The sequence below is a fragment of the Thunnus thynnus genome, chromosome 4 (genome assembly GCF_963924715.1).
Source record: "Thunnus thynnus chromosome 4, fThuThy2.1, whole genome shotgun sequence".
Taxonomy (NCBI): Eukaryota; Metazoa; Chordata; class Actinopteri; order Scombriformes; family Scombridae; genus Thunnus; species Thunnus thynnus.
Genome location: NC_089520.1, coordinates 4071248 through 4098885, shown reverse-complemented (window position 1 = coordinate 4098885; position 27638 = coordinate 4071248). Strand labels below are relative to the sequence as shown.

The following is a 27638-nucleotide window of genomic DNA, read 5'->3' as shown; positions in this document are numbered from 1 at the left end:
GATAAAATGCTATCCGACCCAAATGATGGACACATTTTGGTTGGTGCTCGAAAAGTACTGATGTTCGATACTTTGATAATCAGAGTTTGACCTAAGTCACTTTCAGGGACAGACAGCAGACTTAAGACTAGTTAATTAGGGCCATGTTCGACAAACGCCGTGTCCCAAATTGATAAAATGATGATTTTTGGGTCAGTGGTTAAGGTTCGGGTTAAGTTTAGGTAAGTAAAGGTTATGGTTAGGGTTACTCTCCAGGAAATGAATGTAAGTCTATGTAAATACCCCAAAAATGATTTAAGTAAACCTCTGTGTGTGTGTGTGTGCGTGTGTGTGTGTGTGTGTGTGTGTGTGTAGGACAAAGAGGCCTTAGAAAACCTTTCTGTACCCAAATGGCAGTAAACCCCCCCCCCCCCCCCCCCCACCTCCACCTCCACCCCCAACAGCCCTTTCCTGTCTCCTTCACCGTCCGCTCACCGAACAACAATCTACTACGATCCTGCGGCTGCTACTGAACACGTGCACTACGCACACACACATATCGCTGCTCCCCCACCGCGGGGGTCACAGACCAACATATGTTCTATAATTATCCACACAGAGAATCATTCAGCTCAGAAATAATATTTTCTGGTTAAACATTTCATTGACTGGATGGTGGTGAGGCTGCTACTTGTGACTGTGAGCCAGTTGACTGTGAGATCTTATTTCCTTCAATTAACACTTTAAACAAATTAAAATGTCTGCTCTCAACAGTTTATTCATTCTGTTATTCTGGATGAAAACAGCAACATTATATTGTCTAACGTCTGCATGAAATTACAGAGTAATTAACTGAATGAGCTTATTACATATGTCTTATGTGAGAGAAATGTGCTTTAAACTGAAAATGACAACAGAAAAGTGGTTCAGTTCAGTTTGATGTCTCATATTAGAGGGTTAACCAACCACACAGTTTACAGAGCTACTTGTTAAAGTCAAAGAGCAGCAGCAGTTGTTGACGTTGGCATGAATGTGAGATTACAACAGCAAACGAAACAGTTGCTGTTTCTTGAAAGGTCTTTTCATGTTCAGACAGTAAAAATAAACCGTTGGATTTCCTTCAGTCCGATTTTTGTTGCAGCAGAGCTTCAGGAGGGTAATGGGTCAAACAAAAACATTATCTTTATCCCGACTTTCCAGCTACCATGTGACCACAACCATATAAAGCTGGAGAAAGGTTAGAAATTTAAAAAAAATATATAACTCTGTCCAGCTTGTCTGAAAGATAACATTCTGGGTTCAAGTCCAGGACATTTTTTAAAAACATCCTTCCTCTCCATCACCCTGAGACTAGTTTAACACTTTGGGCTTCACTGTTTTAAAAGCGGTCCTCTTTGGAAGTGCTGTTAAGTTACTTTAACCTGGACAACAAAAAGCAGTGATCACATCTTTATAAAAGAAAAAAGGAGGGAGAAATCTTCCACAGGTTTTCTTTTCATCTTTGCACTGATGAAAGTTCAGCTTGCATTTACTTCGGGAGCAACATCACAAGAGGCTAAATACTATCAAGTACTTATCAGGCCTGTATTTCCTGTTAATGCTGCCCTCTAGGGAGCAGGACATGCTAATGCATTTCCCAGATTTCCTCTGCACCAGCCCCTATGGACACTCAAACTACAGCTGGTGGTGGACAAAAGTAACTCTCACCTGACCCCAACATCACTCTGTGACGTCTGCAGAACAGATTATTCTGGACAGGAATCTTAACAATTTACCATTTATTTACTTTTTTATCAGTTGAAACGTGTGCCAGAGGAGAATATGCAACTATTATTTTAACTGCTTAATTATTGTTGTTTATAAAATGTCAGAAAATAGTTTAAAATGACCGAAGTGACATCATCAAATTTATGTAACCATCAGTTCAAAATCCAAATAGATTCAATTTACTGTCACATATGACAAAGGGGAGTAGAAAATAATTATATTTGGCGAGCTTAAATTTTGGGAATGTTTGGCATTTATGATTGAAAATGTACTAAAATGATTAATAGTTGTCAAAACACTTGCAGATGAGAATTCTAGACTAATCAATTAATCGTCGTCTTTACCAAAATAGAATTCTGGCGTCTCCACCTCATAAATATCAATAAGTGATGACTCCATTATTCTAATGCAATCAAAACCAGGCCAGCTTTCTCTTGTCATAGGTATATTGTATTTCAAGAGACTTCTGGCTAAATAAAGTAAAATTCATCTGTGAACTGTATTTCTGCTTATGATTCAGTTGGAAACACAGTGTTTTTCCTCTGTTTTCTGTCTTTGCTTGGATACAGACGTATTTATGCAAAATTTAATATGCAGTTAAACAAATTTGATTGAACACAAGAATGGTACATTTGTAAGTTTGATCCAAGCTGCCATTATGTGGTTTGAGGCAGAGGTAGAGACACAACATAATTCAAACAAAAACGCAGATTATTTTTCAGCTAGTTTTAGATCAATCATTTTCCCTAAACTTCCAAAGTCTTTCCAGGTGCTGGTCGATTGAGTTTGACTGATGTGACTTCAAACTGTTCCTCCGGCATCTCACATCAGCTCAAACAAAACAAAGCTCTCACAGGATTTCTAAATAATCATCAACTCTTGGTCACAGTTTTCAGTAAATAGTGAGAGTTGTAGAATGTATGTCTGGAACGGTCGCCATGACTGTTAGTTGGTATTTTTTTTGAGTTTGCCTCTCTGATAGCAAACACAGGCATCTTGTTGAGTCCTGCTGTTTGTTTGCATCAGATTGTAATGTTCTTAGCAGCCTCTGTCACTGATTGTACACACAGAGACACTGCAGGACACGTCAGCCTGCTAGATAAAGGAGGTTAGGGTTAACCCTAAGGTAAACATGAATTTCTGCATCTCTGAGGGTACAAACTTATCAACTGTGTCGCCCTTGAAATAAAAAGCAGGCGAGGTGATAGTTTGCTTACTTCCTCAACTGCTTTTACTACGAGTCTTTTACTAAAATCCTATTTATTGTTTTTATTGACAAGTTAAATTAATAGTTAAACATTGTGGGAATATGCTTATTTGATTTCTTACCCAGAGTTGGATAAGATTGTTGGGATTGAGGGTGTTTCAAACATGTGTTGTTTACACTCTGGTTGATAGGATTTGTTTAGGCAGATCTGAACACAGAGATCCTGTAGGGGAAGTGGTCTTGGTCCGGTCTCAAACATTTTCTGGAGTGGTTCGTTTGTGGCGCAACGTGATCCAACCTCCATCTGACCGACTAGAAGGTTACAGGTGTGTTTTCTTATGCTGGGATGTTGATGAGTGAAATCAACAGTTGCTAGCAGCTAGTAATCGATATCCAACTTGGACTAACAAGAAGTATGTTGCGTTCTTGATATTTGGCAGAAAGGACCTTCTTTCTGTGTTTATGTTCTTGTGAAGAGAACGTGTTCTCACCTGGCTTTTAATGATGCTGTTTGGTTCAACTGAAGTTTTTTGTGCACATTTTGTTTTCCTGCAAGTAAATTATAGGTTGGAAAACATGAAAAATGCGATTATATCTGTCTGTTCAATATGAAGCTGGAGGCAATAGCCAGTTAGCTTATTTTGGCATAAAGACTGGAAACGGGAAACATCTAGTCTGCTTCTGTCCAGTGCTACAAATCCACCTACCAGCACCTCCAAAGCTCACTAATTAACATGTCATGTTTCTTCAATCCCTACAAAAAGAAATATTCAGGTATGTGGCACCCCATAAAACCACAAAACGGATCAAACTAGATATGACATGTTAATTTTTTAGCTTAAGAGATGCTGGGAGGTGGATTTCTTAGCTGTTTCCTCCTGTTTCCAGTCTTTGTGCTAAGCTAAGCTAACCGGCTGCTGGTTGTACTGGCTTCATATTTACCGTATGGACATGAGACTGGTCTCAATCTTCTCAGCTAACTCTCTGCAAGAACCTGAGTAACTATTCCTTTAATGCCTCTTTGTGTACAATTTTGTGATCATAGCATCTTTCAAATTATTGTGAGTATAAGTGCAGATAAATCAGTCAGTCCTGGTGGAGACTGGTGCACTGAGTGTGGTTTCAGGTCATTCTGACTGCAGGTCAGATCTATGGGGGTGTCTTATCCTACACACAGGGGCTTAAAAGAAACATAAGGTCACTATATACATTAACTAATGCACACTAATAACCATGTCAGAAGGGCATTTTTGTGAATTTATGTTTTATGTTTCAACAGTGTTTTATGTTTTGTCAGGTAGACAAAAAGAAGAAAGAAGGCAGGACTGTTTATTCAGAGTGCAACTTAGCTATGCACTAAATAATGGATCTTTCATTTGTAAAGAGCAGCTGTCAACCAAAGGAGAGACATTGTTTGCATTTTAGTCCAGATCGGATAACTTGCTGAAAACAAAATGTTAGAGAAAAGCGGCATGTATCTGCAGTGTTTGCAAAAGAGGAAGGTGTGTGTGAGAAACCTGCAGTCCAGCAACAGGTGATAATCTCCTTAATCACACACACTGGGGATACAGTAATGTACACACTGACACACACCAAGACCAGCGGTCAGATAACAGATCCGGGATGGAGTGCAAACAAGTACACATGTGCAGACGCACAAAGAGACACATTTAAATATATTTACCATCAAAGTCCCTTTTACTGTAGATTGACTGTACGAGGTGCAGCAGAAGCATTGTGCTCTCAGCTAAAACTAATGGACTGATGGACATTTGAGATGTTTTAAATAAGCTAATCTTTACTGCTGAACTAAGTGAGGATGTTGAAACTATGAAATAATTGTATATCAATACAGCATATGGATCGTCTGGATGGAAAAAACTGAACCTGCAGCATCATAAAGTTTCAGTCTAAACCAGAATGAGAAGAACGACTGGAGGATCTTGTCAAGAAACTACAGGACAACAACTTGATTCCAGGTTAGCTGCTACTCAAAACAATATAATTGACTATTAATTGTTGTTTTGGTGTATTGCTTTTGACAAACTGCACGTGTAAAGTGGAGTTTTTCCATATTTTTGCTTACCAGTAATGTCCAAGTTTTTTTTCCTCCATTTCATTTTATTTCATTTCAACCTTTATTTAAGATTATCTGAGAAATCATTGAGGGTGACTAATACCGAGATTACACCACGGAAAATACAACCATACAAAATCAACAAATAAAATCAGTTAAAATTGTTACCACGGGAGATACAACCATACAAATCAACAAACAAAATCGTTGAAACAGTTACAGGCAGGTAGTGGGCGGTTGTTGGTTTTTAAGGTCTGTAAGACACTTAAAGCCAGAACACAATGTCTTCAGTTAGAAAGATTTGTTTGTTAGTTGCATTTAGGATGAGTTTCCACAGATAGTCGTCCCAACAGCAGAGAATAGTCTGATTTCATCAGACCATCAAGCTGCAGCATGAAGCCAACCTGACCTAAAGTCAACATCTGTCTAAAAAGCCTGAAAAGTTGTTTTTTTTTTTTTTTAATCAGATTATACAGATTTTAGAATTTGAGCTGGATGCTGAGAGTATTGTTTGTATTTCTGCATGTTTTGTTACAACAAAGGGCCACATAACTCTGGAGTTATTGTACATTCCTGTGACGTACAAAGAGTTCTTTCAAAGTTAACTCTGCAGTTATCTTAATAACAGTTGTGAAAGCCGAGTGAGTATGGACCTGAGGAACAACTGAGGCCACGCCTGTCATGGAGGAGATGGACGTCGTGGAGGATGGCAGGAAAGGTGAGCAGAAGAACATGTTGACATCTCATCGATATAAAATTTGTAAGCATTTCTATGGTCAGGGGTTGCTGAGGGTTCATTTCACCGTCTAAATTATTCTTTTGTTCCAGTGAGGGGAAAGGTCTACATTAGTATCCTGATGTGATTGCGTAATGAGGCCACCTCAGTGTAAAGTAGGCAAGCTGCTTTACATGAATTAGTCCAAAAACAACCAAAATATCCATGAAAAGAAAAGACAATGTTGTCCATGTGCAAAATACATGTGCATGTCTGTGAGTGCTGTGACATGGAGCAACATCCACCAACACTCACAAATGCTGATGAAATAAGCAAATTTTCAGGGACACAGAAAAGATTTCTCACAAACTATATTTGACATTTTGACACATGGTAGGAGATTTAAATCTCTTAGTCCACAGGAAACTGTTGTATGGGAAGATATTTGAATCTGACTGTTGGTTTTGGTTTGAAAACCTAATGTGTAAAACCAAAAACACAGAATCACCTGCTCACCAGCTGAAGACGACCATCCAGAACTATGAACCAAAGGTTAAATTACGCTTCAAGGTAAAAAAAAAACACAAAACACTACCATAGGGATTGTTGAGGGATCGTTTCGAACACACCAACTACATGTAAATATATCTTATTTACCCTTTTCACATTCTGTCAGTCTTTCCACTCGTGACCTCTGATAACCATCTTGTGACCTCCTGCCAGGGTTGTGACCCCAAGGTTGAGAACTGATGACAGGTGACAGATATTTGACCCTGGTGCTGACGTTCTGTTGGAGAGTTTCTCAATGTCAGTTTGTCAGACAGAACAACTTAACTTAGTGACATATTTTAATGAATAAGAAAACTCAATGTGCACAGAGCGTCTTCATTAGTCTGACTGATGAATGTGTTTTTGTGCAGATTTGGAGCTCGAGAGCTTCTCCCATAGCAGATATATGTAGTATCCACTGTTGTTGTCTGTTTTGTACTTCTTGCACTGAGGGACTCGCTACTTGCTGACAATAGGCTTCTTTGAAAGGCCTTTTTGATTCACTTTGACTCATAAATATGCACCATTAACCAACAGCAAGCCATCCTGACAGAGCTGACCTTTGAGGGGACGGAGAGCCGAAGAGTCCAAAATGGAGGAAGCTATCGTTACTTATTAGCTGTGTGTCATCACTCACTTTTATTTACGCTCCTTTGTTGGAGCAAAAACTGTTCCACACAACGTGGTTTGCAGAAAGTTATGAGAGAGAAGTTGATGATACAAATATGTCTTTTGAATAAACTATGTGCAATTACTGTTCTGTTAGCGACGGTACTAAGCAAACACGTTTTATTTTACTTCTTCAATAACTTTTTATTGAGGAAATGATGTCCAATTGTGAACAAAAGGTCAGGCGAAGTAAACAGAAGAGTTTATTTCGGGAGCTATTCTGACTGAATAGTGTTATCTCAGCTACAACAGCCTGTGAGTTAGCGGTTAGCTCGCAGCTACAGCAGTTCATCAAGTGGCCCTGCGAGTAGTCGCTTCGTCGTCAAGCTTTCACATCCTAGTATTTAACTTGGATGAGTAAATGTCACTTTGTGGTGTGACCACAGCTGAAATCATTTTTCATCATTTCACTAATTTCACAACACCACCTTTAAAAAAAAGTCAGTGTTGTCGATGCTCAAGGCTACTAGTTCACAACCTGGGGTCAAGATATCCCACCCAAGGGGCCAAAATTGGGTTTATACACTCAGATTTTTCTCCTATCTTTGGTTTTATGTTCTCAGGGATTACTTACCACATAATAATTTGGTTTTGGTTGAACTGTCCACAAACTGCAAACAAACTGGGATGAGCTGCAGCACATAGCAAAGGTGCCGGATGTAGGGGGTCCAAGGGCCCATTAACCCCCCTCCACTTCACCCTCCTCCCACAATCTTTTAAGTCGCGAATTACTGTATCCCTGCAAATGCCCCTTTATTGCAGCACTTGCGTTAAAAAGGCATTTCAATCAGTCCCGCCACTCTAAGACATCAGGTAAAATAAAACAGGCAAACATAAAACAGGAAGAATATTGAAATAAGCTCTGTTAATATCTTTTATAACTTTGTTTTTATAGGTAGAAGTGTTGTATGTACTTTGTATGTTGAGATGAGCTTGCAGTTACCACAGCAAACGCTTTGTGATCATACTGATTGGTTGTGATTTGCGTGCAGTAATTTGCTGAGGACACCACGTTATCTGTGACTTTGCTAGCTCCATTTTAGCTTTCTAACATTAGGTAATCCTCATGGTGCAGCTCGCTAACCAGCAACGAGTCCCATCAATTCTGTTTTTGTTTAAGTATTTTCTGGAGCTTCTCAAATCAAAACTGGCTGTGCCTCAAATATACTCCCACGTGGATGCAAGCGGACCACAGACGCGCAGTAGTTCTGTTTATCCTACTTTCTGGAGTCCGCTTGGTGGACGCGTTCCACACATGCGCAGTAGATCAGCATCTATTGATTGTAGCATAGTGGCCGTGAAAAATCAGAGGGGAGGTACGAGGATGTCTGCACAGAGCCCACGTGTACTCCCTCTGATAACGAAATTTACATTGCACGGACCCTCGCGGCCCCTTTCGTACTCACGGATGCAGAGAGTATAAAACCACTCTGTTGTTACCAGAATAAATGGTGGATTGGAGCCAAAAGTGATAGTGTGTGCCTCATTCCTCGCACAATGCACGGGAGAGTACACTGCTGCTACACACACACACAATTTTTTGCCCCCGCACTTCTGAAATGAATCTGGCGCCTCTGGCACATAGACTTTGTTTTAAGGAATCAAGTCCTCATATGGGAGAAACTTTATATTTTACTCTTAATTTGTGATTTTGTCATGTGTGGCCATCACTGAAATAAATGAATTGTTCAGAGACAGATGGAAAATGAACTTCTGCTCAGGTTGGAAGGAAAACACTGAGATTAAAGCAACAGGTGACAGCAGAACGCAGAGGGAGGTAGAAGTATGATGGACTGACAGCCGAATTCACTCTGAGGTGAAAACATATCAGTTCTGCAGTCTAGAGATTAGAGACAGAGAGATGGAGACCATATGTTCACACATATTAGGACAACATATAGAGAAAGAAACAGCAGAGAGGTGAAAAGTGTAGAAAGAGACAGACAGGATGGAGAGAGACAGGCAGGAAAGCAGAGAGAGAGACAGGCAGAGAGTCTGTGGTTGGTACCGTAGGTGGTTTTTGGGGTTTTGAGTGACAGCTGGAGTCACACTGAGATGAAGACACAGCACTTCTTGTTAGTGGCTTTAGATTGGAACCAGATGTTGACTCTGCTACTGTTAGCAGTCTCACTGACTGCAACTGTTTTACTGCCTGTCTACCTGCCTGACTGTTTCACTGACTGCCTGTCTACCTGCCGGTCTCACTGACTACCTAACTGACTGTCTCACTGTTTGACTGCATGACTGACTGTCTCACTGACAGTTTGCTCTGCTGTCTGTCTGCCTGCGTGCTTGACTTGAGAACAGTCTACCTGTCTCACTGCTCAGGCACTGATCTGTCTTTCTGCCTGCATGCCAGCTTTTGAGCGCCTGCACAGAGCATCACCTCCAGGCAACCAGTGTGAACCCAGAACCTTACTCTCCTTTCACTCACTCTCTCACTCGTATCTATTTTTAAACCTGCCAACACCACCTCTCATTTTTTTTATAACCTGATGCTTAATTGAGAGGATTAATAGCAGAAGTGCAAAGAAATCAGTGAAGACAGTTCTGTTTTGTAGTTCAGAGAAACAGTTAAATTCATGTGAAGCTCTTTATCAATTATTAATACCACACTGCACATACCCAACATCTAAAAAAAGACAAAACTTCAAGGCAAAGGTTTCAACAACCTTTTTAAAGTAGACCTTATATGTAGCCTATGTAAGAAGCAATTTATGTTAGCGTTTAAGGCTACATCTAAATATTATTTTCATCACCATTAAAGCAGATCATTTCCTCGAACATTATTAATTGTTTTATCTATAAAATGTCAGAAAATAAGAAAAATGTCGATCACTTTTCCAGAGTACTGGAAGACGTCTTTAAATGTCTTGTTCAGGTCTGACTGACAGTCCAGAATCCAAATATATTCAGTTTATTATCACATAAGACAAAGAGACGCTCTTTGACATTCTTGTTAACCAATTATCTCTAATGATGATCCGGATAATGATTTGCACTTTGCGCCAACTTCCAGCCATGATGCAGGCTGCACAGCACAAACATTACCCGACAATTGTAACCTTCTGTTTCTCATTGCCTTCAATTAAACGATAATTACAGATGCTTCATTTGTGAGGCGTATTTTTTAGTTCCGTTTTTTTCTGTCGTTTTCTGTCATCAACTCCTTTTAAAACCATCAAACATTTTGTCTGTTTTTCAATCTGGTTCTCAGACACATCCATGCACCAGCCGGGATATCCCCAGGCAGACCCCGCTCTGTTATACCCCCCTCCTCTGTCCCCCGAGCCGGTCAGCCCGCTGACTCACCTGGGGAAGCTGCTGGTCGGACACGACGTACCGAGGACCGGCGGATGGGACAGGTAAGACGGGCACTAGACCTCCGCAACAAAACGTCACACTCACACACACACAGTGTCCCGGGTTAGGAAAGGTGAGGTCACGGTTTCCTGTAGTTTATCCCAATTTTTTTTTTTAAGAGCAGCCCTCACTGTGCTGTGAGGAATGAGCGCTTGGACGTGAAAATGCGTTCAGAGCGCTCCGTGACCTGTCCTCGGTTTTACTCGCTGGTGGAATGAGGTGGTGGAGGGATGGTGTGTAGGTATTAAAATGCGGGGAGGAGAAATATTTGGGAAGGCAGAGACCCCACCCTCCCTTGCCTTTGAAATCCGAACAACGGGGAGTGAGAAGAGAAACCGAATTTCTTCAGGCAGCTTGGAGAGGTTTGGAGAGGTGAGGCGGGACCGCGGCGCACCGAGCGCAGCGTGGCGCACGAGTCAGGGCATCATCACTGAGGAGTCTTTAACTGTTTTCACTTTAATTGACCACATCTAAAACACTAAACGTCTTGAATATTGTTTAATAACACATATTGGCGATACCTCACACATACTGATGCTCCATTACTCTTCAGACATAAATATAAGAAATTAAATCAGTCATATTGAAATGTAAAGTTTCTCCAGAAGCACCTGAGTAAACTGTAGTGCTCTTAATGTTTATTTGAGTGTCCCCAAAGTGCTTGTTTTGTTGGTTTATTGTTGTTTATTTACTACATTAATTAACATAACATATACAGTACATTAGGTTGGATTGTTTGTGACAGTTAATAAGTTCTGTACTCTTCATCCTGCCTGATACTCCATCATCCACACATCTTTTCATGAGATATAAAAGTCACTCTTGGTTTGTGTGTGTTTTTGGAAGTTTTTGTCACATATTCACCTTTTGTGACAGTGTTTTTTCCCAGATGGCTTTACTTAAGTGTTGCTCCTGACCTGTTTATTTATGATGAATAGAGGATTATATACAATTTACTGCATTCACCATCATCTCCTCAGATTAATACAGGATGGATATCACTATTTTCTGTGGTATAATATAAATACACGTTAAATGTGGTAATCTGGAGCTTCCTGATTTTATGTTATTTTGACTTTATCTCCATCTTAATATTATTAATAATAATCATATTATTATTATTATTATTAATACTACTACTACTACTAATAATAATAATAATAATAATAATAATAATAATAATAATAACTATTTGTATAGCACCTTTCATACAAAAAAAGATATGCAGCTCAAAGTGCTTTACAGCAAAATAAATTACGTGCACCAAGTGCTTCACATCAAGAAAGACATAAATGGCATAAAATGAACATAAAAACATGAAAATGTACATAAGAGGGAAAATAAAACATTTTGATGTAAGATAAAATAAAGTGAAAATAGAACATAAAATAAAATAAATAAAAGTAAAATAAAATAAAACACTTTTTGCTGCACTTCAGACATCGGCTTTCAATCACAGTTCTGCTCTTTCTAACTTCTTTCTGATTGTTTAAAAAAAATCTTTGTTGTTGTTGCAGCCAATAAACAGAAAACCATCTCTTTATATTAATTAGAGAGTCAGACATTAAATGTTGAGAACAAAACCACTTTCACATGGAAATACTGTTGCTTCATCCATTTTTCTTTCTGTGTTCTTTGTTTATATAATAAAGAAAAGTCCCCATAAATAAGATAATTAACAACTGATGTGTTTTCAAAATGTGTATGAATCTGTCCTTTACAATTCAAACAGCACATCAGATGCTTGGAATGAAGTCATAAGAGTTTTGTATGTTTACGCCAGAGAGGCAGTTAGAGAACAAAACCCATGAGGCAGAAAGTATTAAATGACCTCATCAACCTCCAAATGACCTTTGACAGAAGAAGAGTGTGAATCTGTTCAGATATTTGAAAGCTGACAGTACAGAAATGACAGGACATGAAGGAGAGTTCAAGTGAGACAAACGGGGACGTTGCAGTTCATAGACAGCTCGTCTCACTCCCTGATTCAAAGCTGTTGTGTTACACGCTGTGTATTTGTGAAACTGATTATTTCTATAATAAACAGTGAGTCCTGTAATCTAAATGACCAGCAGGACGACTTCTGTCAGCGTTACAAATGACCGTTTCAGATCAGAAACTACCCCGTTTTAACACATCAGCGTGTGTTTCCAGGTGTTGGTGAGTATAACTGCATATGTGAAAAAAGTAGTATAAAGCCTTTTGTGACTCCAGAGGGAGCTGTGTGAAATCTGATAAACTCCCTCAAGTGATGATGTGGTGTTAGAAAGAAGTGAGGTTACCAGACCTCCATAGCCTGCTTGTCTACTCTACTGGAGGGAGCGTATGGATGTAGAAAGCGTTATCATAATATCATTAAATCTGTGCAAGAGCAACACAAAATGTTGAAAAAGTAATTTATTTGTTTAACAGACAGTAAGTACTGGTAAGGTACTCCAATTTGACACAAATGAATGATGGACATTTACATTTCATTAATGTGATGTTTCCCTAAAATACTCACTCTAAAGACTCCATTGACTCAAATTAAAGATACTAGCTGAAACAATTTCTACTTTACCTGTAGCTGTATATTTTACTTTTATGTAAATGTTTGACTCCTTAAAAAACTTGGTAAGTGATAAATGATTATAATGTATTAGAACTATGAGAATGACAATACACTATGATCCTCAGCAAGTGACCTGCAATTATGAAGTATTATGCTTGAACTTATAAGTAATTATAAAATGCTTTATAACGTGTTATGATTGTTATAAAGAATTGTTAATACTTATGAGTGCTTATAACTATAATTATATAGTGCTATAAGCAGATTATAATGCATTATAAGTACGATTATGATGCATTATAGACATGGGCGTCATAGAAAGTGTTACCAACGTTTTCTAGCTATCTGCAGACTCGCAGCAGCTACACGACACACCCACTTTATTACATGACGCATCCACTTGGTTAGGTTTAGACATGAGCAGTGACATGGTTAGGGTTAAGGGTTAGGGTCAGGGGTCAGGGGGGTGTCGTGTAACATGCCATTACGGTGACAACATACATAACCCTAACCCAAGACTCCAGATAGACCCTTCTCACTCAATATGCAAAGTAGTGTCCCGCTGGCCCCGCCCACAAGTTCCTACTCGGCCCATAAACTTTACTTTGGGATGACGTCATGAACTTTTTAATTGCTTTTCTAGGCTCTGAGAAAGTAACCTGACACACCAGATGGTTTGTTACACAGAACCATCTAAGAAGGCGTCCTTGGAAACTGTTTGGAAAAAGGCAGGCACTTTCAAAAAAAATACTTGGCAGGTGATTGGATGAACCATCTGTCTATCATCATCTATCACTGATTTACCTTGAGAGGCAGCTGGATTTGCAAGATCATGTGAGAATCCTCACAGGACGCTGATTGGTCTGAACCATTGGTGGTTCAGACACAATCGTATAACTTGAAGCCTGACAAGAGGGATTCTTGCGTGATCTTGGGAATCCAGCCGCCTCGCAAGGTAACTGGGGAAGTTTAAAAAATAAAAAACCTCAATGGGTTAAAAATTAATAGTACAAAGAGTAATAATTGACCTTGTTTGAAGTTGGAGGTGTCCTTCCAACAGTTTTATAGACGTCTCTTTTATGGTGACTATCTCTATAAAAGAGATGTTTGGCGGTATATGGGGACAATGCTTTTTGGCCCACAATACCGAGTGTGGCCGCTATTTGTCTGTTGATTTGCTGTATTTTTCTTATTGTCAACAAATCTCATGATTGGATCCAAACCAACAATGAACTGATCTACTAACAAGTATTGAGTCACATCGCTGCACTAGGTGACATGTTCCTTCATTCCTGAAGTTGGTGGTTACAGTAGTTTGCTTAGAAATGGCTCCAAAGACTAATAACAGTGATAAGATGGTAACCCTCAAGAGTGAGGTTCCTAGTGTAGCAGACGCCACTGCGCATGTGCAGGAATGTAGGTCCCTTTACAGAGCTTCACTAGCTTGATGTGCTACATAACACAACCTCTTGACTTTGTACTGTATTTATAAATTTCTCAAAGAACTTCAGTACAAAGTCCAGCGATTGTGTCACGTAGCACAACAAGCTATTGAAGCTCTGGAAAGAGACCTGCATTCCTGCACATGTGCAGAGGCAGTTATGGCTATTTTTACTTGTTGGAGCCATTTCTAAGCAAGCTACTATAGCCACCTTCTTCAGGGACAAAGGAACATGTCAGCCAGTGCAGTGGTGTGGCTCATTGACGTGTTTTTAATAGTTTTTAAACAATGGAGGTCTATGGCACAGAGGAGTAAGATATATCAAGCTTTGTATACATGCACAATACTTGCAAGTAGGTTGAGTTCATTGTTGGTTTAGCTCTGAACATGAGATTTGTTGACAATAAGAGAAATATAGAAACTCGCCAGATATATCCTTTAATACATCCATGATTTCCCACAGCTCCCTCTGGAAACACAAAAGGCTTTATACAACTTTTTCATATATGCAGTAATACTCTCCAACACCTGGAAACAGACGTTGATATGTAGAATCAGTTCACTTCTAGCATAGTAGACATTCATGTCTGAATAACAAACATCATCACTTTAACAGCCAGATGAAGTCAGCAATGTTACATAATCCATGTCTGAAAAGGGCTTTAGTGGGAAACACGATGCAAACAGAGGTTTGTGGTGGAAGAATTGCTGCTGTTTTTCTGCTGAGGACAGGTTGTACTTCATGACTCCAACAGGGTCACAGAACGTCTCGTCTAAACAGCTTCTCTCTCGTCCGTTTTTACAACGCTGACACCTGTTGAGTCGTGTTCACAAACACACCTAATGATGATTGCAGTCATTACAACTTTCAACCACTATTACCTGAACAACTTCTGGACCAGGAAATGTACTTTTTTGGTGGTGAAAGTGCATTCCTCTCCTCCCCTCCTCCATTACTTTCTTCAGTCCACTCTGTGTTCCCGGTGTGAAATACCAGAGGGTCTGAGCTCCTGACACACTGACCTTTGACCTTTGAAGAGGGTAAGGTCTAATTTAGACTTCTGCTGGCACCCTGGTGATTGACCACACACACACACACACACACACACACACACACACACACACACACACACACACACAGCCAGTCAAGTGTGAACCCTGAACTGTGAACTGAGGAGAGTGTGTACTGGGTCAGTGGGATCCCCCTCATATATGAACAAAACATTCAGTATACCAGCTTAGCGAGCAGACTTTCCCTCCTTACAAGGAGCAGCCGGCTCACCTCTGAATACATGTGTCATTGTATGAATGCAGGGATTAAGTTGAGTCCAGGGTGACTTTTAAATAAGGGTATATACTCAAGTGTTGTATGGAAATATTGGTTTTTTTGTACATATATATAAGATGTACATAAGATGCATCCTAATGGAAACCATCATGACTTGTGTAGATTGTTGTTGCTTCGTGGAACAACTTTGCTGTTGAATTCTCACAAGTTGAATGTGAGTCGGAAATATCTGTATGAAGAGGATGTTTGTGGGACTAAATGACTGGTGGTAGTTTTAACTTTATGTTTTGAGTATTTAGTTTGCAGTTCATTGTATTGTGGTGCAGGTTTACGGTGTTATCAGTGTTCAGTTCTCAGTGTTCTTGGTGTAACCAGTTTTAATAATCATCTTTTAATTGTTTTTAGTCATGCTAGCAGCTTGGCTCTAGTGATGGCAGTGTCTGTTGGACTACATATCAACAATTATTTGATGGATTACCAAAAAATCTGGCACAGACATTCATGGATCCACATTCAGGATAAAACTTAAACCTGCAGTGCGGAACATTTACATATAAATGAACGTCTGTTACATTAAAGCCTTTGCCAAACGAGTTCATGCAATGCTGATTAGGCCAAATAAATCTCTCTGTATTTCACAGTAAACAGAGTTTTTAATCTGGTGTCTGGTCTGACATTCCCACGCTGGCCGGATGAAGGAATGAATGCAGACTACTGGCGGCTGTGCCGGCTAACTTCTGGTTAGCTCTCTGCTAAGTTGAAGGGGGGTAAAATCATTTAATCGTGCAGCTCTTCTAGACTTTCCAAATGTTATCAGACCGAATAGATCAAATTCTGATAGTGAAACAATGTTGTGATGGGGTTATGACACTCAATTTATCCACCGTTTTACAGCCATAACAGTAGTGACGGAGTTGGCTACGGTGGAGCCTATGACGTTAGCACCTGTCGACAGTGTTTTTGTAATTACTCACACTGACAGAAGGGGGAGACAAAAGTCTCAAACTTCAGCTTTAAGGACTTTGGTGATCCTTTGACTTTTCCTGTAGCGCCACCAACAGGTCAAAGCTATTGCTTATTCTGTGAAATATCTCAAGATCTATTTGATGGATTGGTAAAAAAGTTTATACAGACATTCATGGTTCACAGAGGACGAATCCTATTGCCTTTAGTGTACTTTCAGCTGATTCCACCATGAGATTGACATTTCTGGTTCAGAGTGAAATGTCTTGAAAACTATTGGATGTTTTACTGCTCAGGATGAATTGCAGTCATGAAGGGGATCCTCTGACTTATTGTCTAGTGTCAGCATATGTGGTGACTGCAAATCAAAAACTAGGTGCATCATAGTGATGGTATATATTGAAGGTAAGATTATCATCTAGTGTCACCATGAGGTCAAAATGTTATTTTATGAAACACTTTGGTTTATAACCACTGAGAACATGATCACTGGAGAGCAGCGATCTTTGGAGCCATTTCTAAACTCCAACTCTTCAACTCTTCATAATGAAGGAACATGTCACCCAGTGCAACGGTGTGGCACATTGTTGTGTTTTTAATAGTTATAAACAACGGAGGTCAGAGGAATAAGATATATCAGGCTTTGGACACACACACAATACTTGCAAGTTGATCAATTCAATGTTTGGCTCTGCACATGAGATATCGTTTAAATCACTGGCTTCATTTTTGAAACCATCAATAAAATGTCACTTCATCTCCTGCAAACAAGATTCTGTTGCATGGCAAAGCACTGAGTCGATGTCTGTTTTATATAAGAGGAACAGATCAGTGTATTTGATTTATAAAAGAATGAACAAAACCATATTTGGTATTACAAACCATATTACAGTAGGATTTAAGAAATGAGTGCAAAGGAACTCAGTTGGTCCGGTCAAAGCTTTTAGCAGAAAAAAACTCGGTGAAACTTGTTTCCCTGCACAAAATTTTAGAAATACTTCATAAACATTTCTACAAATGTTTGACTGTCCTAAATATTGTGGCAGATCAATGTAAATATTGTATTAGGCTTGTTTAACAAAACTCTAGAAAGAAGTCTTCTGCACGCACAAAGAAACAGCAGTGAGCTTGAATCTGCTCACCAACACCCTGAAAAAACAGTTTGTTTTTTTAGTTGGGTTTTATGAGCAGAGAAGAACATGAGCCCTTGTTGTTTAGTTTTGACCCACTTAGCCCTCCCTGCATGTTTCTGATCAGTAGTGCGACTGTGGTGTTACTGGATTGTTCTTGTTAAAGCCAGCACCCTGCTGCTTCAGAAAGAAGCACCGCTCTTCTCTCCCAGTCACTCAAATTCACATAAAGGGCTGCTAACAAAATTCAGTGACACTTAATGAACATGTCATTTAACAAGTGTTTTTCTTTTTAAAAGAATGTGTTTAGCTTCACAGATTTATCAGATTTATAAAATAGGATTTGTTTTACCTTGGTGTGGACTTCATGGGATAGGGGTCATTTTTGCGTGCGATGGAATCGTTGTGACATTTTGGGAAGTATGTTTATTAGCTTTCTTGTGAGTTAGATGAGAAGGTTGATAACCTCTCATGTTTGTAACCAAACATGAGGGAACCAGCTAACCTGGCTCTGTCCAAAGGTAAGAAAATCCACCTACCAGACGCTCTAAAACTCACTAATGAACAGGTTAGTTTTTGTTTGTTTGATCTGTACAAAAACTGAGGTGTAAAAACAGGTTGTGGTTTCATTTGGGGTTATGTGTCAAACTATTTCTTGGCAGGGTGGAAAAATGAATAAGCATATTTTCTATTCCTGTTAATAAAGATCTGAAGGGGATGTATCGTGTATGTTTCCAGGTCTGTATTAATATTCTGAGGCTCTACTGGAATATCTTTGCATGAAACTCTTCTACTGGTCCTTTATGCAGCCCCTCAGTTCGGCCTCTGTCTGAAACAGGCCGTTTTAGCTCCTGTCTCTTTAAGGACCCCCTCCCGATGAGCCCACTCTGTTCTGATTGGCCAGCGTCAGGAAGCTTCCTCCGGGTCTGGTGGGCTAAGTAAACGATATTAGTCAGACTTCACTTCTTTCTCTCATTCTTTATTCAAAATGGAAACTTCTCAAATACATCATCATCAAATGCATGTTCAAGTCCGAATCCGATCCAAAATATGTGAGTACAGAACAGACAGCCGCTCAGACAATGACATCAGTTCAGTGGGGAAGTGGAGGTAACTTTGCAAACAAATTTGTCAGAGCAGATTGAAGCCCTGGCTTTTGACTTGCAGGGAGCATTTTTAAGTACATTCACCTCAAGTTTTGGAACTTTGACCATGTTTAAGATCCAACATCATAACAGGATAGAAATGACAGAAAATCACAAAAAGCATGTTTATTCCCATTTCAATCCTGTTTCATGCACTCATACACTGTTTTCCACTGTTCTGTCACAGACGTTTTTTTTGACATCAGCCGCAGAATTCATCTTTTCATTCCTTCCCTTCTACTCGTCCTCTCCTCCTCTCGTGTCGACAGTCTTCATTATGAGTAGCATTCCTCAGTCTGGGCCCCGGGGTAGTAACTGTGTCCCGCTCCTCATTACATCATTGCTGCGGAGAGACAACACAGCTAATGTGACAGCTGCTATTGTTAGCAGAGCTACACGGGGCCGCTCAGCCCGTTAACGTTTCTGTTCTTTCAGTTACTTACCTGCTGTTCAATTGAATATTTGACATGTAATCACACAGAATGAGTTTTTCTTTTGAATTGAATCACATACACAATAAATGAACAATATTGAATTACTTAAACTGAAGGAGTCTTGACTGAGTTTTCCCACATTTCAGGCAAGAAGTGTACAGTGATCAAGTCAGTGGATGTATACGTACATGAGTCAGGTTGTAGTTGTTATTTAAGATTTTGTTTCCAAATCTTACAAGAATATTTGTCTGCTGGTTTGTCATCTTCCTCGGTCTCTACAGACGTGGATCTTTAAGAAATCTAGAAAGAAAAAAGTAGAATTTGTTGTCATTTTGTATTTCAATTGATAGAGTTACAAAGTGCTCCACATTAAAACCATCAAACACACGTGATACAGTTGTAACAAGATTAATATTTACAAAACTGAGAATAGAATAGATGAGTGAAAGCATTGCTTTAATTCTTTAACAAAACTAAACCTCCACACACATTCAGCGACAGAACCAGCAACCGTTAAAACAGATAAATGATTATGAATGAGTTTGTGTCACCACAGCTCCGGGGGTCTTCAGTCCCAATTACTCTGCGCTTTGTTCTGTCTGAAGCGTCGCTGTCTGCTGTTCACTTCGCTGTTGTCAAGATGTGAAAACTGCCAAAATTTAATGACAGGCGACAAGACTCTGATGGGCTTTTTGTTGTAAATTTGAATGAAGTAAGTGAATGTTGGAATTTAATCAATGTGAAGGAATAAAATGATTAACAAATTTTGTTAAAAAAAAAAGAAGGGAAAAAGAAGAAACAGACCTTCTATGCATCAAATATTTGTTTAAGCTATAAAAAATCATAAGTGTTTTAGTTTATCAACTTTAGGGGTATTCAAATACAAGTCGTAGAGGTCCATTTAATACACTCCAGGCGGAGATACTGGTGTAAATGTTCATTAATTAGTTCTTCACTGCATTCATTGTTGAAAATGACCCTTGATATCACGACTTTAACTGGTTCAGTTTTGTGGTTCTTACCTCCGTGTTTTGGGATAATCTTGCAAAAAACAGACATGTTTGTTGTCGTAGTGGCGTTTTATGTTCCCACTCTTCATTATGACCACTGTTTCATTGCAAATCAAACACAATGGACTCGTACTTCTGGGTTAAAATTAATATATAATGTATTATGTGTAAAATGAACGAATGAAGATATCGTCGTTTTTATTGACTTAAATTCTTCATCAGTTTTGCTGTTTAGGATGAAGGAGCGTATTAATGTCTGAAGTACATTTGTGTGTGTTTATCTTAGTTCAAGATATAAAAAGAACTCTTCCATTTGTTTAATGTGTCAGTATTGCAGTGGTATCACATCCTTCTATATACAGTACATGCATCTCCCGTCATATCGGAAACTATCTTTGGCACGTCTTTATTTATGTCTCACTGCTACTGAGTCCATTATGAAGATGGATGGAACGTCTGAGATGATAACTGTTTAGTCTGAGATGCTTCATGTCACCATGAGGAAAAGTAAGGAAGCTACAGTAAGACCATTTTTACTTACATTGCTTAGCTTATTTATGTTTATAAGGACCTAGTTGGAACGAGAGCCAGGTAACACAGTTTCATTCTGCTGTGCAGCTCTAGAGTGTAGAGACTATAGAATGACAATAAAGTTCAATTTGAACCTGACACAGACAGATGATGATGTTGTCCTGCTGATACAGGCGTCAGATCAGAAAATACTTGTGTGTTCATGGACCAACAACGTGAGGACTTGTGTAGTTTATTATGCCAACTACCACACAACATCTAATGTCTGTTAGATATGCCTTTTTATTACAGTTGTGTTTGGATGATAATCATTTGTTTCATTTAGATGAAACAAATTAGATCCAGAGTGGAGTTCAGCTCATCTGCTGGCTGAAATTAGTAGAAGTCAGTCAACAGAGACAAACCATAGATGTGTAGTTATTGTTTTTTTTTCTGGTTGACTCACACAATGAGTGATCCATGACACAATACAAGATAACACATTAAAAATGATCTTTTCTGTGCTTCGGGTAAGTTCTACAAATAAGAAATCTTGATGTTTTAAAAGTTTATAATATGAAGATAATTATGCGTGTGTGCAGCTGGAGGTGTCCAGTTTACAGTTTCACATGTGGCTTTAATATTTAGATGTAATTGGCAAAGTTTGGGGTTTTTTGCAGTCCCACAGTCGGTCACTGACGCTGCTTTACTGTATCTACCTCTATTATTACCTCCATGAGCCAGCCACACTTAAATACATTCCCTGGTTTTCTATGACTGACGGCATTCTTGTCTGATCAGGAGACTGGACCCGGGGTTTCAGTTACTGGGAACAAGAGAACCAGGAATAGAAGCCCACGCCGACCAGAGCGTCATCATCCTGCACGCCAAGGTCGCTCAAAAGTCCTACGGCAACGAGAAAAGGTTTGTTGATACTTCTCTTTTCAGACAGCTCGCTGAATAAACTCAAAATACACAAACATCTGATCCTTCTAGTCCTTACAGGAGATAAGGGATAGGCTGATGTATTTAGACCATTGGGGTTTTCCAACAATGATTTTAGTGAAGCGAGTTGGTGCCAAATATTGACCTAAGTGCTGTTTTAGAGATATTTAGAAAAGTCTTGTATTAAATATAAATATTTCGCAACATGTGTTTGACTCTGTACTGTTACTCTGCCTGCAGGTTCTTCTGCCCTCCTCCTTGTGTTTACATCAGCGGTCATGGATGGAGGGTCATGCAGGACCATTTGAAAGGTGAAGAAACAATAATATAGTCAATTTTAGAGGAAAATATTGAATTTGGGGCTTTGAATCTGAGTTTGAATCTGATCTACTGTCCTCTTTCTCCCCTCTTCATCCCATAATTCTTCCTCCGTCTGTTCCTCGATTGTCTTTTTTCCCCTTTGTCCCTCCATTGTTATTTTTTCTTCTTTTTCCCTCTCTCTTGTCTCCGTCCGTCGTCTCTCTGCAGCGGCTGGCTACGGAGACTCTGTCTATCGAGTGTGTGGTTACATGTGTCTGGACAGCTCCAGTCAGTCTCAGGCAGACACATTCAAACTTGTCTTCGATGAACAGCCAAACTCCAGAGTAAGTTATCTGATCTGATGCCATGTACATACCTGTCTGCTGTGTTGTACTGGACTGTTTTTGTCGACATGGTTCCCTCCCTGCAGTCAGGTTTCTTCAATGACAGAGACACTAATTTTCTGGAAGTTTAAACTGGCCTTTGTCTCCTGGCTAAATTATCCCCTAAATTCCTCTCCGTGCAGCAGCAAACACTGACAGCCAGAAGAGAGAGCAGACAGTTTTTTAATGTGTTCATCATTCACTGTCCTTTAAAATGAATCACTTCCAGTCTTCATCAGTCCAGCAGACGGTGTAGGGCCATTAAAACAAGAAGAGAAACAAGATCAATGGAACGATATTCTACACATTACAAACATAAATTTGTCCATGAGGTTAAGATCCCACATGAAAAAAGTGGCGGAAAGAACAATGAAGTCATTTCCATTCCCTGAACTGAAAAGTTAGGCCATGTTCAGATTAACTTTAACCCTGAGTGATAAAACACAGCTCTCTCATTCATTTAAATGAGTCTGTTGGCTTTGCAGAGATGCCGACGAAGAAGGTTCCAGCAAAAAAATGCGGGGTGGTCTGGCAGGAAGTTGATTCTGGATCAACTTTTGTCGGAATGCAAGACGACGTCATCTGGCGAGGTTAACGTGAACAGTGTACGTCTGCTGTTTACCTCATGATTGTGGCGACGAAAGATAAAAAATAATTGCCAATGTGATAACTTTCCAGGGCAGTAGATAATATTATAAACCTGCTGAGTCACAGTGACTCAAATGGTTGTTTGGGAAAGAGACTTTTAAACTGGCATCTTGTTCGGTGAATGCAGGGGAGTTCAGCTGTTGTTGATTCCTTTACATTCATTTATGACCAACACAACTGGAAGATATTTGGTGAGGGTGACTTATAATCTCATGAGATGACAAAACACTTCATTTAGTGTCTGATAAACCATCAGACTCATGAATCTGATCCTCAAACTGGACGTCCTGGATTGTATTTCAGCGTGTTGCCAGATACTGAAACAACACGGCTCCACCAACGAAGTCCACTGCATTTTTTTTTAATGTTGTGCCGTTTAATATAACCTTTATTTAATCAGGTAATCTCACTTGAGAACAAGATCCATTTCACAAGAGACCTGAGTACAGCAGAGAGAAAGAAAACAAACAGACAATCGAAAGCACATACAGCATCAGAAACAATCACAGAACATCTGAGTTTCTGATCTGAACACCCATTTTTCTCTTCAGTGTCACTTCACATTACCTAGCAAGGCACACTTAGGCACTCTGACCAATAAAAATGTTCAGGATCTAACAGGGCAGGAACAGGAATCAGAGCAAAAAGCCTCCTGCCTGAAGTCTACCAGTGCAGTGATGTTTTCCGGTCTATATGTTTGTACAGTGTAATCACCAGCTGGCTGTTTTTTGTGTGGTTGTAAGTGTGTTTGAGGGTTTCAGCATTTCAGTCGCTCCAAACACGTAATTTATCTTCAAAAACAAACAACACCCACATCTCAACGTTAGTTAAGACAAAACACAATAACAGTTTTTCTTTGTATCAAGAAGATGGTCTTCCAAATGTTCAAATCATGTTTTCTGGATTTATTTGTGCAACCAGAGCAATATTGATGATGTGACTTTGAGCTTTTTTATGTTGGCTGGTGGTCTCAAAGTCGAGGTACCAGCTGTAGATGAGTGAGTGATGATGATGATCCTGAACTGCTGTTAAACTCAGACCTGAAGCTTGTCGTGTCTGAGCGACAGACGGCTTTATGTGTTTACCCAGACGAGACGGTCACCTCCTTTATTATAGATGACTGTTGACTCGACAAACAGTCATGTTTGACAAAAAAACGACACTGCTGTAAACGAACTGTGTGTGTTCACTGGCCTCTTGCTTATTTACTTGCTGAGGGAGAACACAAGAAACATCTGCATTATTGTACAGTGTGTGTAGCTGTCAGCGAAGACATGTTTCAAATGCTGAGAAGTAGAATAGAATAAAAGCTATGTTCGTGATTCAACTGTTTTTTTTTCTTTCAGTTAATTAGTTGTTATTTATTAGAATGATAAATCTTCAATTACAAAGAATTGGATAAATCTCTTCTTTAAAGCAGGAGAGCAGAGAAAAGTCTCCATCTTCTGACTCTTTAGCGCATTTGAACATGGATTAAATATTATAAACATGCTTCATTTTCTACTCAGTGGTTTGAATAAAGTTTCAGCTCAGTTGAAACTTTCCAGACGCTCTCTTTCACACACAGCGTCTCTCTCCGTTTCTCTGCAGCAGATGTTCGCTTGTGCCAAGTCCCTGTTCATCTCTGATCAGGACAAGAGGAAGCATTTCCGCCTATTGCTGCAGCTCTCCTTGGGCAACAGACAGGAAGTGGGTTCCTTCCAGAGCCGGATGATCAAAGTCATCTCCAAACCGTCCCAGAAGAGACAGTCCATGAAGAACGCCGACCGTGAGTGATGTATTTATACTGTATGTCTTCCCACTCTTTTAAATCCAGATATATTGACCCAATATATTTTGAATTTTGAAATTATTTGTGTGTAACATGAAGTTCAAAAATAAAAAAGTCTCATTTAATATCAATTATTTATTTTTATTGGCTGAGTGACTGACAGCTAGTTGTTACATGTCATGACTTCCTGTACTGTTGAGTCGAGTCAGTCTGATTCATTCATCTAAACCCTTCACACACACACACACACACACACACACACACACACACACACACACACAACCTAAAAGGAGACATCACTCTGAGCTGACAGCTGAGGTAGCAGATCAGGTGACGTCAGATCGCTCAGGTTACTGAGGGGCAACATGCTTTACATGGTTGAACCAGGATTAAACTGCATTTTTTCTGCTACAGCATCATATCTGTTCTGTAAATCACTTGTCCTGTGTTCTCCTTTGAGAAAAAATTAGACACCAAAAGGGAGAATTTTAGATTTTGCCTTCACCTTTAACTTTCAATCATCCACTTGCATAGCTGGAGTCCTTGTCCTGGAGTCCTGGAGCAAATCAAATCTTGCATAAAGTGATAACGTGTCATTCTATCATCAGCAGAGCAGACGGTCACACTGAGCCTGATTGCATCCTGCTACACAACACAGACGACCCACATTAACTTTCCTGCTAAAGTTTCCTTCTTATCTAACTAACAAACATGAACACACGTCTTTTTCTGCAGTTTAGCTTGTTTAATGAGCCACCAAACAAACATTCACTGGGGAAAAGTGCACCACTAACATCAGTTAGCAGCTAGATAGCTAATTAGCTGCTCAGCTGCAGCACATTGAACAGCATGTAAACATACTTGCAAATGTCACTTTGGACCTGTTAGATGCCGATTTGGTCACTGCTCTTCAAAATCCCTGTTATCAACACACTGTGTGTCACTGACTTGTAGCTACAGCAGTTTGTTTACTTTGTCTCCTAACTTGCCAGCTGCTGTCAATCAAACACAGACACCAACACGTTCTCTCTGTTTCCGTCTGTTTTCAGTGTGTATCTCATCGTGCTCCAGAGTAGCTTTGTTCAACCGTTTGCGCTCACAGACGGTCAGCACTCGTTACCTTTCAGTGGACCGAGGAGCCTTCATAGCCAGCGCCAGACAGTGGACAGCCTTCACCATCACCTTGGGTAAATGTGTGTGTGTGTGTGTGTGTGTGTGTTAACTGTATGTTCACAGCTTCTTAGTCTCACACAGACATGTGCTTCATATACTGTGGTCAGTTGATCCATGATTTTACTTTTCTTTCATCAAAAACAGAGGATCAAAAGTGTTTATTTATTTATTATATTACTTTATTTGAAATATTTGAACTTTGAACATATTTATGATTGTGAAAAGCAATCATAAATTATTATACAACATTAAAATGTCCAGTTATGATGTATTTATTAACCAAAAGAACCAAAGATTCTCCAATTTACAGGCAAATACACCAGCAGATAACATTTCTGAAACTGTAAATGGGCTTTATTTACTGTTTCTAAGACATATTATTACAATCATAAATTATAAACCTTGTGATAAACTGGCAAACTGTCCAGATTGTGCCCCATCTCTCCTGCAATGCATGCTGGGATAGACTCCAGCTCCTCATAACCATGAAACAGGGTTGAGAGGATGGATGGATGGATTAATACAAGAATTCATGTTGGCGTGTTTGGATGTTTTCTCTGCTTTGATCACTTGGCCATGTAACTCTGCCATGCTACAACTATAAACATGATAGTTGATCATTTCTTCATATATCTGACATCCATACATCTGTAAACCAGAGGAGTCAAGACATCAACATCAACATCTCTCTGATACAGGGATGATCAGCGGTTGTCACTGGCATCAAATCTTCTACCTTCCAGTCACAACACATCTTCTCTCTCTGCCCTCGGCCACCCTGCATAAATACAGTCACTGTGTGAGAGTTCATCACCGGCGTTTCCCCTCACACACGTCTGGAAAATCTGTCTAAAGATCTATGAGTTATTTATTTAACACAGTGCCCGGCGTGCATGGACCTCCCACCTCCAAAACCTAAACCTCGGTCATTCATCCATCTGCACTCTCTCCTCTCTACTGTCCCCCCCCGTCCCGTCCCCCCAACCACACACACACACACACTTTGTATTTGTCTTTATTCATCTGGAAGAAAAGCCAAAGTAGGAAAATTATTTTGTGAAAAGATTTTACTAAAGCTCCATTCAGACAGGATTAGCGCTACAGTGGGAGGTGTTGTATGAACTGTTCACTCTGCCCCTCGATAATTTTACTCTTTGTTCTGGACGGGATTTAAAACTGTAGATTGTTTCGGCTTTAATTATTATTATTTAAGGAGGTGAAAAATGTCCCACATGCACTCTGGACTGGATTAAAATCACTGACCAGAGCATCTAATGTTAAAATCACCTCACCTCCCCTTCACTTCCTGTCCGAATGACTAACAACAATCATTTGTATGAATATTCATTTTGTGTGTGTGTGTGTGTGTGTGTGTGTGTGTGTGTGTGTGTGTGTGTGTGTGTGTGTAGTGGAGGACCAGCGTGCTGATCAAGGCGACTTTGTGCTGAGCGAAGGCTTCATCTGTTATGGCTGTGTGGTCCAGCTAGTGTGTACTGAGTCTGGAGTAGCTCTGCCACCCATGGTAACACACACACACACACACACACACACGCACACACACTGAAGAGGGGTTAATGTGACGTATGTGCTGACACACCTGATGTTAATCACTTGAATGGT

The 27638-nt window shown here is 39.7% G+C and overlaps 2 protein-coding genes across 7 annotated transcripts in view; one reads left to right on the top strand and one right to left on the bottom strand.

Moving 5' to 3' along the window:
- The window catches only part of matn4 (matrilin 4), a 35138-nt gene extending 24486 nt beyond the window's left edge, over positions 1 to 10652 (bottom strand). For 3 of the 4 annotated variants that reach the window (XM_067586225.1, XM_067586227.1, XM_067586229.1), the window contains exon 1: positions 10276 to 10651. The gene's annotated coding sequence lies outside the window, so the exon portion shown is untranslated. Of the gene's footprint in view, positions 1 to 10275 lie in introns of all 4 variants that reach the window. The other variant, XM_067586228.1, reaches the window with a different exon arrangement.
- The window catches only part of rbpjl (recombination signal binding protein for immunoglobulin kappa J region-like), a 43569-nt gene that overhangs the window by 4017 nt on the left and 11914 nt on the right, over positions 1 to 27638 (top strand). For 2 of the 3 annotated variants that reach the window (XM_067586233.1, XM_067586230.1), the window contains exons 2-10: positions 4809 to 4932; positions 5659 to 5748; positions 10181 to 10328; positions 21600 to 21722; positions 21984 to 22054; positions 22272 to 22387; positions 24665 to 24842; positions 25895 to 26032; positions 27428 to 27540. In XM_067586233.1, coding sequence (XP_067442334.1) covers positions 5712 to 5748; positions 10181 to 10328; positions 21600 to 21722; positions 21984 to 22054; positions 22272 to 22387; positions 24665 to 24842; positions 25895 to 26032; positions 27428 to 27540 — 924 coding nt within the window. In that variant the 5' untranslated portion in view covers positions 4809 to 4932; positions 5659 to 5711. Of the gene's footprint in view, positions 1 to 419; positions 4933 to 5658; positions 5749 to 10180; positions 10329 to 21599; positions 21723 to 21983; positions 22055 to 22271; positions 22388 to 24664; positions 24843 to 25894; positions 26033 to 27427; positions 27541 to 27638 lie in introns of those variants that run through there. The other variant, XM_067586231.1, reaches the window with a different exon arrangement.